Below are 13038 nucleotides of genomic sequence, written 5' to 3' on the forward strand. Positions count from 1 at the left end.
TATGTCTGAGTTAGGTAACAGCACTCCACAGCTATGTCTGCACTACCAATACTTCTAACCTACCGGACCCAGTGACCACTGCAGAGTAAATGTACTGTTCCTGCAATCTGGTTTTCCTTTCACATTCAGAATTGAAACCACTGCTAAGAAGAAAGACAACTTAAAACAGTGACTCCAGCTGGCTCAGTGTCCACTGTAGCCTGCAGTGTGTGTTGGTTTCCAAGTACTAATACGATACAACCACATTTTTACAATAAAGGATGTTTATTTTCTGTTATGCTTTTAAATGAAGCTTCAATACACAATCATCGAAATTTTTCTACGAACCGGGAAGTTCTCTCTTAAAGTGAAAACAAACCAGATCACTGCCAAAGGGAGACGCAGTGGGGAGAACAGATGATGAAACACTAAAAGCTGAGCTAAGCTGATACTAGCAAGGCTGCCAGTGATATGCTGAGGCCTCTTTGGATGGGAGGAGGATTAAAGTTGCTTTATGATGCCTGCTGGATCCCACGGCTGCTGTGACACCGCTCAGGGAAAGACAGAGGAGAAAAAGAAAAAAAAGGCCAGAGGTGGAGTCTGGCCTGTAATGTAATAGCTCCATATTGATGTACACTTTTGTTGTCTGTGTCCCTGTTCTCTCTGTTATCAAGTGTAAACGCCCACCGAGAGTCATGCTTACACTTAATCACCGAGAACTGCTCTCATGTCTTTAATTTGTGTGTGCATATACTTTTTATATACTTATTTGCAAACACCTCCACTGTGCTGTGTAGCTGCTCAGGTTAAACAAAGTGACATTAAAATGATACTAAAAACAGAAATGTGTGTATTTAGTGAAGATTGAAGAAGCACTTTTAGCATTGGTATATGTAATAGTAATAACTAAGGTTATACGAGTATTAGTATCAGATCCAGCAGCACTTATTTAAAGAGGAATAAGAATGTGTCATGTTGTTGTCCATACATACACGAAAACATGTCGCTAAGAAGATATATTTTAGCTTCACCTTTGAGTAGTTTACTTGGATGTGTGTGTGTAATGTAGCCGACATACTGAACACATTCACTCTGCTGTGGTGATGTTGAGACAGTGAGCTATTATACTAGTCTTGAATTGTGAGGTATTTTAAAAGGCATTTCCATGTTGTAGAAGTTTGTACTTTTGCTTTTCTACACTTTAAACCTACTTGCACTGATGTCTTTGTTAAACTTCTAAAATATTCTCGTAAATATTACACCTTAATGTTCATATCAGGTCATATTTTGATTATGGTATTATCAATTTCACCCACAAATTTAGTATATGTGTGTTCACAAAGTAGACAGTGTTGTTGTCAGCAGTGTCTGCAATGCATTGAGACTAAATATAAACTGAACAAGCCCATGTCACAGGCCTAAATATGAGTCACATGCCTGACGAACCCTCTCCGTTACATTGAGACAGGACACCGTGACTATGAAGGAGGCAGCAGGAAATCGGATGTGATGATGCGGGTAAAGGCCCTGTAGGGGCCGGGGGGGTTACTCACCTCCTCCGCCTGCTTGCGCAGCGCTTTCTCCCTTTCATACTGGGTGATGAGCTGCTCGTTGTCTTCCTTCAGCAGCTCCAGCTCCACTTCGTGCTCCTGGTTCTCGGTCAGCACCGCGTCCAGGTTTTCCAGGACGTTCACCACCAGCGGCATCAGCTCCTTCACCACCTCCTCGTCATAGCTGCGAATGAGCCGCTCAAACTCCCGGTAGATGCTGTTGGCCAGGCCCGACACACGCTCCGACATCACGGAGCCGGAGCCGTAGTCGTCCTGGTAGACCACCTCGTCGATCTGCAGCTCCATCATCTTGGCAGCTGGAGCCGGCTTCTGGTATCCAGATGAGGCTGCGCTCAACAGTTTTTTTTTTTTTTTTTAGGCCTGTAAGGCGAGACTGTCACAGGGTTTGGTTCCGCTCAGCACAGGGAAAAGGGGGACATTCAATCACAGTCTTTCCTCCGATAAAAAAAACAACAAAAAAAACACTTATGCCATTTTGCAGCAGCGCAGATTTAGTGGAAGGAGGCAGACTGTTGTGTGCGCATAACCTTGAGCTCGGTGCTGAAAATATTGTCTCTAATATTTTGATATGAACAGGGCCCCCTCCTCTTCTACCACCAGCCAGTTATGGGCTATCGCCTCCAGACGCGGCCCAGCTACTGCTCTCCTCCCGCAGAGAGCATCTGATCCCGGGAGCGGTGGATGTGTAGTGGGCCAGCCTGTGGATCGGCCCTCGCTGAGTCCATGCCGAGGAACGAAATGCCTTCGTCGATGATATTGCACCTGCCTCTCAGCAGCCGCAGCCATGGACCCCAGCCATTACTGGCAGGGAAAATAAATAAATTAATAAATAGGTGAATAAATAATCTAAGGCTCCCGATCACCGCCGACGCCCGATCCGCCACTATCGTATCGTTTCTCCCATATTGTCCCTCTCTTCCGGCGGGCCGCCGATGCTGCTGGCCAGGCTCGGGCGTTGATGGTGATGTCTCCTCATGGGAGAGGCTCTCCCTGCTGTTCAGATGGAGGAGCCAGCTGACCGACTCTGGCTGACGTCACACCGTCTGCATTGAGCAAGCGGAGTCACTGCGTCAAGTTAGACAGACGAAACCGGAAGCCAGCTTCAACGTTTCAAAATAAAGCCGTAAACTATGATGACTGAAGAGTAACCACAGAGTAACAGGCTACTCAGGTTTAGATATCGATCAATAGTAAACAATTGAAATTGCTCAGCTTTTTAATGCTGCCAAAATGACTTATTATTTAAAATTGTAAGATCAGGTAAAGGCGATTGGTTGGATTATTTAAAATGGAGGATTCAGTGTTTCTGGTGTGTTTCTGGAGCTCGACACCGAGGTCACGGGTTTAAAATAACTTTTCGGATAGAAGAGAGGGGAAATGCATACCGGTGTTGAAAAGCTGCTGACTGTTCAAAGGGACGATAGTTCAACACTTGCAGCCACTGCGCAAAAATAGTTTAATAAATTCCTTATGTTTTGACATGACAGCCTTCTTTTGAGCATTGAGCCCTATTACCCTGAAGAAAACTGACATGTCCAAACATTCAGTATTTTGTCAGCATTTTTGCATTGCTGGGACTATGTGACTATTTTTTTCTTCGTAAACTATGTTCCATTACAGTAAACTAAGAAAACAAAATAGTTTTTACCAAATGCACAAAACAAACAAGTTCAGCCTTATATCTTATTCTGTTGCCATTGAACCCTGTTGCCTTGAGGAACACTGTAATGAAACATAAATACATAAGTCAAACTTTAATCATCCTATGAAATCATACCTTCATCAACAAATTGTCTCTACAAGCTGAAAATCCTGATAATATTCCAAAAAAACATCTCCTTGGTCAGAAAAGTTTTAAAAAGTATTGCGCCCATATTGCCACACAATCCCAAAAATGTTTGACTACCACATTTGACATTATGGACAGATGCAGGAAGTCCCCCAACTCCTCAAGCACCTGAGGCACATTACTATTTGCAACAGGCATTCATTGGTTTGATCAATTGCTTATTAAAACAATATATTTATTTTATTTTCTGCGCTATACGTGTACATTTGTCAATTTGTTCATAAATTATTATTATTTTACATTGCTTTTTATGGTAGTATAATTTGAATACATTTTTTTTCTCGCCCATCTTTCTGCCGCTGTAACACTAGAATTTCCCCGCCTGTGGCTTCATAAAATATTATCTAATCATAGTGTTCTAATCAAAGTGTGCAATTCTACTTTTTAAAATGATTTTTACATTACATGAACATCTAAATACCAAATTTAAATAAATAATGCTTTGTACTTTTGTTTATTTCGTTTTATTTTGAAAGATGAAACAGGAAGTTAACGTTTTCCTCTATTAGCCCCCTTGATGCAAATCCGCATGAGTATCTGGTGCTAGAACATAATAGTAATGACGATGCACTCTACAACAATGAAATAAATTGCCTCAGAATCCAGACAGAGCTTTACAACTGTACATGACTGTAGTTTTAAAACTAAAAATCTGTACTCTTGTATACGTATTTGATTCTCCTCCTGGCACAATAAAATTACCTCACTTTCAAAGCACTTTTGTTAATCTCACTCGGTGAGAGCAGCTTAACACACCAAGCAACAAAAATATGTCCACACAAATTGTGAAGATTGGATTTTAAAAGGAAGTGCTCAGGTCTTACCAGCAAAACCTATAATTTTTTGTTGGTAAAAAAACACATTAAAAGTCTCAACAGCTTTGTTCCTGAAAAGAGTTTGTGTGAAAACTAAAAAACTGCAGCACAGAAGAAAGAATCTGCCACAACGTCAAAACAAAAAAATGGGTTCAAGAGTCTGTAAGGGGGCATCAAGTTTTCCAATAAATATTTAACCTCTGACATTACACTTAAAGATGATGCATAATCTCCACAGAGAATAAACAGCTAGTTATTTCACTAGTCACTTTACCAAATCAGTCTTTACATCCAAGACAGTATTTTGATATTTGTGTAAAAAGATAATGCTTAAGTGTCAAAGTTAACGAGTAGCACCGAGTCCTACTCAGTTAGAATAAATAGATCAATGGTTTAAACGCCAGCTGAAAATCAATGCATGCGGAGACAGAGGCTGCTTTTTTGTGATTTAAACCAAAACACAGTAACCTTTACATAAAGTGGTTTACAAATGTAGAAATGAATATCATCAATAGGTAATAAATAGAATTAGAGTTCAACTTCTAGCCTCAAAGACATCAGATACAACAGCATGACCTGTTGGGAAATCACTTGCAGAGGGCAACCTTAGAAAAAGGGAAGTCGAGAGCACACATCTTTCTCTTGAACTTTCTTTCAGTCAAGTGTAGCTTTGGTTATTGTTTGCCGTGGAGAGGATGAACAATGGGGACAAAAACTGGCTAACAAAGCAGAAAAACTGCCTGTATAACAACCATACAGCTCCTATGGCAGTTATATCATAACCGCCTCCATATTAAACACGTTTAGAGCTTGAACTCAACAAAATGTAAAAATAAACACTCGATACTTACAAATGTGGTCATTCCTGTACTGAAAAAACACAAATGAGAGTAAAGCTCAGTTTACAGTGAACATCTGTATCAAGTCTCAATGATCACATGGTACTTAAACTAAAACTATGAACGAGAGACGGCTGTATTATCGGTCAATGTGTGTACCGGCAATCCTGAAAAGTTACTGTATAAACAATGTCAAATAATCCAAGTCAGAAAATGACTGTCTGATGAATTGCATTGTAAATAAACAAAAATACATTTTAAATCTAACATGATGAATATGTGTCAGACTGAAGATTTTTCATTAGGTGTGAAGCATTAGGTTTTTTTTTTCCTCAGTAGGTGGCAGTGAAATACTGACAATGTTTACATTTCACACATAATCTGTCCTCAGATGTTTACAGCAGAAGGTGGGTGGTCCTAAAAAACCAAAAAGCCCTTTGAGATTCAGGACTGCTGCTTAATGTTGCACCAAAAACAGACTGAAACTTAAACCCGGTTCGAGAAGCGAATATATATATATATATATATATATAAAAACAACAACTTAGAACTACGAAAATGTTATGCCCTTATTTTCTTAATTTTTCTTCCCTAGGTGTTTCTATTGTTTTTGTTCTTCTCTAAATGTTATTAAACTTCATTATTACCCGAGTAATGAGTTACAGTGGGGAGCAAACACCAAACCTAATTTGAATGTGTCAAGTCAAATAGAAGACTTTAGGAAAACTTCAGATTTATCCAGAATATTGAAGACTGTTTTAAGTGAGATGATCATCGAGTGGTTTTCATACTAACTTCCAAAACTCTGGACCGAAGCTCGACTCTTGTGACTAACTTGGGATTTCTCAGCCTGTTTTTCTTCTCGTGAGTCGCAGGATGCTCGACATCTCGGTGGTGCGAAAGGAGCAGCAGCATCTTGAGATTTTCATGAGTTCCAACAGGTAAACTCCGTACTTTCACATTATTGCTCCACTAACCTCGAACATGAGAAGAGTTCTGCCTACATGGCCGGAAAAACTGAAAACATCTGTGCGGGTGCAGCGCTGATCACTTGTCCCACGTTTTATTGCCTAAAATGCAGCTTGCATTTGCTAATCTTAAATATCTGAAATCAGCCGAGATGTCTTGATTGTCTGCTTTTATAATCACTCGCAAGTGCGCAGGAGTCGTGGCTAAGGAGGTTATGTGGTTGCCAACCGTTTTCCTCAATCCAAAATTAAACTATTGACAAGCTGCATTTGGTTACTCCAGATTTTGTCATAATAATTCAATCAGTGAGAACCCACCGAGAGAAAAGTAAAACTTTGTATTAGTTTTGGAACTTGAACTAATGAATAAGCTAATGACCAAAGAAGTCCCAATTTTGTGTGCCGTCTGGCACATCAAGGACTCCGACTCATCTCTATGTATCAAATACAGGCTTTGATATTTGCACTATTCTGTACCGTTGCTTCAAGGTCTATGGTCTGTACTTGTATAGCGCTTTATCACCTTTTGGTTTCAAAGTGCTTTAACATGTTTTCCCATTCACACACTAATGAGACAGATCACCATGCAGGGTGCTGCCATCAGGAGAACATTCACACACTGATGGTACACCATTGGGAGCAACTTAGGGTTCAGTGTCTTGCTCAGGGACACGTGGACGGCAGGAGCTGGGGATTGAACCACCAACCTTCTGGTTGGTGGTTCAGCCCACTCTACCATCTGAGCCACAGCCTCCCAAGGTGAAACACTATTCTACAGATTCTAACGTGCGTTCGCAAAATCGAAACCACAGTTTTCCCAAAGAACGTGTCCACTTTGAGTTTGAAAAAGAAAAGCAGTGTGCAGAGTGTCACCGCCGGGCGACGCCAGACTAACGCTACACCGTCAGTGACTCGGGAATAAAACTACAACTCTGCAGAACTGAAGACTTGGACGGGATTTTATGTCGAATTTACACTCATCCAGAAAAACTTCTGACCGTGTGTTGATGGGATTTCAGTTCCGTTTAAGTCCCCGACACGCGTTTCACTGACCACACCGCTCATAATTAGTCAGGATTGGATCTAAAATACTCCGTGAATTTAAATGTCTTTGGAATGTAATGCAAAACCCCAAAAATACAAACTTTCAATGCAAAACAACAGTTTTATTGCAATACACAGGATTTCTTTCTTCCGCAGCGCTCATTGCTTGCTAGGCACGTCAGCACGGAGGGGACAGACCGGCGCTGCAATACCATGAATGTGGGTGAAAAGGTGATTATCAATGAGCCCGCCTGGACTCAGGTAGGCCACGCGCTTGTCTAGAGTTCACTTGTCTTCAGCCGTTTTAATTTAAAACATAAACAGAGGTCTACCCCAAGCAAAAAAGGCTTGTTCTCGGATAAAGCAAGCAATGAGGACACGAGAAAAAAAAAAGTACCTGCACGATACATTCGCATAAAATCATAATGGAATTTCTTTGAGGAAGCAGAAACCTTTGGGAGTAAACGATTGCATTCATCTTTGTTTCAATTCGTGTCCATTTTTGGCATTTATTCTTGATCAGAGATCGTGTTCTGACAGCGGATCACTATTATGCACATGTCGATTAAGGAGTAACTAATGAGAAGGCCATGAAGATGAAAAATGCTAAGGCGATAAAATACTTTCGGATTCTACAGTCACACATGTATTGCGTTTCAAAATTTGCCAAACAATAGAGTGTATGTGGTTGTCTAATAAAGTTCTGTCTGCGCCGAAAAAATAAAGAGGGGGGGGGGGATATAGTGGCACTGGTGAAACTCCCTGAAACGGTTTACGTCGGTGGGAAGATTTGTTCACCGTTCCTGACTGAATTAGGGTTTAAAACAAACACCTTGAAATCAGAACAATGGATGTTTCCTCCCGTGATGTCGGTTCCACCAAATCGTTTGATTGTAGGTCCATTTAAAGATGAAAATTGTTCAAGTTCCAACATCTAAACCGTTCTTGAGATGCAACACAATGTTTTTAAAACTAGAAAATTGCTCCTTCGACCAAACCACATTTACACACTTTACTATTAAACAGTGGAAACAGCAATTGCAAAATTGAGATTGAACAGTGCTACAGTTAAAGTGATTATGTGATAGCGAGCCAGTTGATTGACTTGTAGGTGATTGTATGACTGCAGAATATACAGAGTTGGACAGTGAGCAGTGAAGTAGGAAGCAGGGCTGAAAGTGCAAGAAAGTTTGGGGCAAAGATATCAGACCAGGAATCTGGTGCGAACAACAAAAACCTCCAGTCTGAGTTTAGACGCTAGAGGTGACAGTAACCGTCAGTAGAGCAGTGTAGGAATGAGAGAAGATGGACAGGGCAGCAGACAAAGAGTGAATGGACATAAACGGTGAGAAGTGGTGTGCTGAGGTGATCAGTAGAATACCACACTGGACTTTCCTCCGGGGGGGTTGAGGACTCGGTTGTGAGAGCGAGGCCTCGGGCCCAGGTGAGGCTCGTGTTTCTTCAAGCTCTCATCGGGAGGTGAGGAAGGAGAGGGCTCCGGAGGGGCCGCCACGGCAACGGGCTCCGGAGGGGCCGCCGCGGCAACGGGCTCCGCCGCCACGGCAACGGGCTCCGGAGGGGCCGCCACTGCAACGGGCTCTGGAGACGCCGGCACAGGAGCCGGGGGGGCGGTTTCTATCTTCATCTTAGGCTGGCTGACTTTGGCTGCAGGTGCTTGACGGAGGCAAAAAAAATATTAAAAAATACGCGCTTTACAAAAACGCCACAGCAGAAAAACTTAATAAGGGATTTGCAATGTGTCGGCTTACACACAGTGGAAATCACTAATGTTAGCGTTACAGTTGAGATCCAAATGGGATCAATGACAGGAAGAAGGTAGAGTTGATGGATGTACGGTTACTGACTGTATACCAGCATCCTGGACCCCCTGAAACTGGTTCTACACTGAACACAAGCAGCTAAACGGAGTCACTACAGCCTGGATTCAAATGGATAATTCGGTATTTACACTGACCCGGTGACAGTAACTATGTTACAGCCTTTCATTGACTTTGAGGGACCTCTTTGAGGGTCCTTCTGGTTTCATTACTTCATATATGAGAATATTCCCCACAGCTGCATTGACGTTGTTGGATTAAATGACAGATCTGGGGAGGATAATTAGCTGGTTTGTGGTGGAAATAGTTTTGTTAGATTTGTATTTCTGAAAAGGAGAAGATAATAAAAGCTCTTTTCAACTTGTTTTATGTTGCATTCACTCTGAATATTTACTGACCTCAGAAACTTGGAGAAAACACAAATTTTCTAGTAATTACAGTTTTTGTCACCCAGCTGTGGCATAACCACCGTCGCCACTGATGTGTGGTCACAGCTTTAAAGAAACCCCTTTATTTAAAACTAGATTTATACTTGAGCGTAAACAGTTATGCACATAAATATCTTCTTTCCTCTCCAACTACAGGCAGGCGGTAATATTTAGGATGCATTTGCAAAGAATACAACCTTTAAGTGCAAAATTTTAATTCTATTAACCATACGCGGACTGGAGTTTGTGTGTGTGCATATATATATATATATATATGTGTATATATATATGAAGTTCTTCTACCTACATGGAGAGGTTCCTTAAGGAAACACACTCACCTGGTGATTCACATTCAGGTCCCACACTTAGATTGTCCTGTAAAAAAAAAACATGTGAAAGATGTCTCAATCACAAAGGCTCTCCTGTTAGTGATGTTTAAAACTACAGCAACAATTACAATTCTGTAAACAACAACAACAACAACAGAGGGCAATAAGTAAAAATTCAATACATTTGCCAAAGAATAGAAACTTCTTCTAGGTCACACTACCAGGGTCTGAAACCATCTATGGTAACACTCACTCATTCAAAATTTGAACTCCTGCGATTAAATTATAGTGTTTATGTAAATTATGATAAATTTGAAATTTTCTGCAGTCTGCAAACAAAAACACTTTTCATAGACAATGAGCACAATTCTAATTTAGGGTCTACGAGTCCTTTAAAAGCTCACTGATGAGAAGATTCCCTTAGTGGGGAGTAAAATGGCAAACAATAACAAGAAAAAAAATATAAAAGTTACATTATAGTTAGTGTGGACAATAAAATGGAAAGTTAAGCGTACAGCCTACCTTTGGCTTATTTGGGTGGCTTCGGCTCACAGGTGCATTTTCTGCAGCCCCAAATATGTTGCTGGTTGGTCCGCCTGGGGGTCCTGGTCTCTGTCGCTGAGCTGGAGGTTCAGGTTCACCAAATATTCCGCTACTCTTCCCACCTACATAAAGTATTACCGAGATACTGTATGTTTACATGCTGCAGCAGCGGCCTTATGACACTGTCCCCTACAGTTACTTATACTGGATTCAGAATTTGACATCTGAATTGAGATTCTTCCGGTCCAGTCACCTTTCAGCACCACACATAGTGCATAAAGCAAAGTAGTATCATACATTGTACACATTATAGCAGCTTGGCATCTGGTACTGACACCAGTTTTTGAACAATACCTTTTCCAATACCAAGATCCATTTTAACAAAAAGAGTAATACATTATGCATTGGGCTACAAATCTGTTTTTATTTCATTTTTCAACTGCTCTGAATTTTTACACGCACAGAGCCTTTTTATTACATTATGAGCATTGAGCCTAAAAAAAAACAAAAATGGAGCAGCACCTTCGATCTCCTCTTAGACATTCTTTTTCACACGAAGCCCCGTCTCTCTCGTGTTTTTCAACATCCAGCATCAGTTGATGCTAACTAGGCAGCAATGCACACGGAGAAGCCTTTTCCACATCCGGTTACTGTGCTGCAAGTGACTCAGACCGGCTGCCCAGGTAGAGCCTACATATGCAGTAGGCATTATTGCCTCACTTACTCCGATGACATTTACTCCTTACCTATTGAAATATCGAAGCAATTTGATCATCTGCATTCAAAAAAAAAAAAATCGAAGTTCAGTACCCTGACTTGCATACTATACCCTGATCGATTCAGAGGGGCCACAGTGAAAATTGTGCAAATAAAGTAGTCAGGGTGACTCAGCAATCCCCTTCTGGAAACTCAGACCATTTCTTTTCAACAGTAGCGTGAGCTCACAACATACTTGGCCATACCAGATACTTAACAAAATCTGGAGGTAGGTTAAATGCGGCCACACACTGCAGTGAAAGGGTTTATAGAGGAATTACCACATTAGTAACAGTTTGCACACCCTGGACATTAACAGACACTATAACCGGTCTGCCTCTGCACATCCATTAGCCCTGGCAGGTTGGTCTGACCTGGGGGATTGGAGCGTCTCGGTACACTCTGGGGCTCCTCTGGTGCAGCAAAAACTTTAGAGGCCATCTTATTGGGTCTTCTGGATGCTGCAGCATCCTCTTCATAGCCACCGAACAAGTTACTGGAGCCGCCTCCAGGAGGCTGCAACACTCTGCAGAAGAGAAGAAAAGAAAAGACAAAAAAAAAATCATTTACATGATCTTATCTCATTTAAAACCAGTTTCCTTGTACAAGTGTGACCTGGCAAAGATATAAATCATATAGAGACAAAGGGACTTTTGCCGTTATATTTGGAAATAATCTCACTTGCACAAGGTGCCACTACATTTAAGTTACAACACGTATCTGAGGCTCCTTTGTGAAAGCAGAGACGTTTCTGGTGAAAGAGGATTCATGTTTACGGATTACTTTTAGAAACATGATGTCATGTTTTTACGCTCTTGCATACAAAGCAGACGTGTTGAAAACAGTAACCTGGTTATAAATACGTTACAGTGCGGCCGACAGTTTGAGCCAACGCCACCAAATGACATGTTATTTGATTACACACCCGGGAATGGCGCCGCACGTCTGTTAACTCCAGTTTGTTTATTGACGCTTTACTTTGTTAAGCTGTTGGAAGTTACATGTCGTCGACTGTTAAGATGAGCTGATCTTTCGAGTGGGGGAAAAAAAAAAAAAAACACACACAAAAAACGAAGTCGACCTCGCAGTTTGAACAATGTGGGCAACAACGACGTTGTTGGAGAATACAAAGAGCAGCAGTCAGTCAGTCACAAGAGCGGGTCGCGCTTCCGCAGCAGACAACGCCTGGACGGCTAGCTTAGACCGACGCCGCTGCGCTCTTTAAGTTTGGAGCTCCAGATCAACGAGCACGACCGCTTTTGTGAAGTCACTCGGTTCCAGCGTTGTCTTAGAAGACATTAGCGGAAAAGGTGATTGTGTTAAAATAATAATAATTTAAAAAACAACAACTACGAGGTCCTGTCAGCCGACGCTAACCTACATTTGAAGAGACGAGCTGACGGAGCCTACAGTCGGAAAAAAAATGTCCGTTTCTTCCGCAGATAAACACACGACTATATTAATCACCTTGAACTTGGTTTCGAGCCCGTTTCCAACCCTTGAAACATGTTCGTCGAAGTCATAGTGGTTTTGTTTAGAGACCTTCAAGTTTCCGAAGACAACTTCGACCGTTTGCCAACGAAGACGACCAGCAAGTTTCCCCCCGGGCGGCCCAACCGAACTCCGTGGTGAGGAATGTCAGCCCACCCAACGGTGACACAGGAATATAACTGGTCCTCTGCCAGCACGCTGCGACGTGGTGCGCTCGTTACACGGCACCCGGAGCTCCCGCTGGAGATACGGAACTAAGTCGTCGGTTACGTAGAAGTCTTTTGAGACAAAGCTTTTTTGTTGTTGTTGTTGTTACACCTGAATAGCGTAACTGTTAAATCTAGGTAATGCTATTTATATTTATATATAATATTATATGAAAACCTAAAACTCCGCCCTTCTAGTCTGTCGAAAAGTACCTGTAGGTGAGTTTATCGTCATAGATGGCGCTTGTATTTGTTACTAGGGTGCTTTGCACGGACAAAGGCACGTGGGTGAGTCTGTAACGACAACTAAAATACAAATAAAAAACATATGCTGCTGAATCAAAACCTTTTTCTGCTGTATTTTGTGTGTTTCTGCCTGTTT

General features: G+C 41.6%; 2 protein-coding genes across 24 annotated transcripts in view; both read right to left on the bottom strand.

Annotated features, from left to right (window-relative positions):
- Positions 1 to 2576, bottom strand: part of mapk8ip3 (mitogen-activated protein kinase 8 interacting protein 3) — a 34148-nt gene extending 31572 nt beyond the window's left edge. For 12 of the 23 annotated variants that reach the window (XM_069710255.1, XM_069710234.1, XM_069710237.1 and 9 more), the window contains exon 1: positions 1533 to 2576. In XM_069710255.1, coding sequence (XP_069566356.1) covers positions 1533 to 1838 — 306 coding nt within the window. In that variant the 5' untranslated portion in view covers positions 1839 to 2576. The remainder of the gene's footprint in view (positions 1 to 1532) is intronic. The other 11 variants (XM_069710249.1, XM_069710240.1, XM_069710248.1 and 8 more) reach the window with 1 other exon arrangement.
- Positions 2577 to 7166: 4590 nt separating this feature from the next.
- Positions 7167 to 12609, bottom strand: jpt2 (Jupiter microtubule associated homolog 2). Its single transcript, XM_069710214.1, has 5 exons — positions 12427 to 12609; positions 11334 to 11485; positions 10183 to 10325; positions 9670 to 9706; positions 7167 to 8739 (listed from the first exon to the last, which is right to left on the bottom strand). Exons 1-5 carry the CDS (start codon positions 12480 to 12482, stop codon positions 8435 to 8437), a joined length of 693 nt encoding a protein of 230 aa, XP_069566315.1. The 5' UTR covers positions 12483 to 12609; the 3' UTR covers positions 7167 to 8434.
- Between the last annotated feature and the right edge of the window lie 429 nt (positions 12610 to 13038).

The sequence above is a fragment of the Brachyistius frenatus genome, unplaced genomic scaffold (assembly GCF_029030835.1).
Source record: "Brachyistius frenatus isolate BFR_SWC_R1_liver_20210118 unplaced genomic scaffold, ASM2903083v1 Contig_90, whole genome shotgun sequence".
Taxonomy (NCBI): domain Eukaryota; kingdom Metazoa; phylum Chordata; class Actinopteri; family Embiotocidae; genus Brachyistius; species Brachyistius frenatus.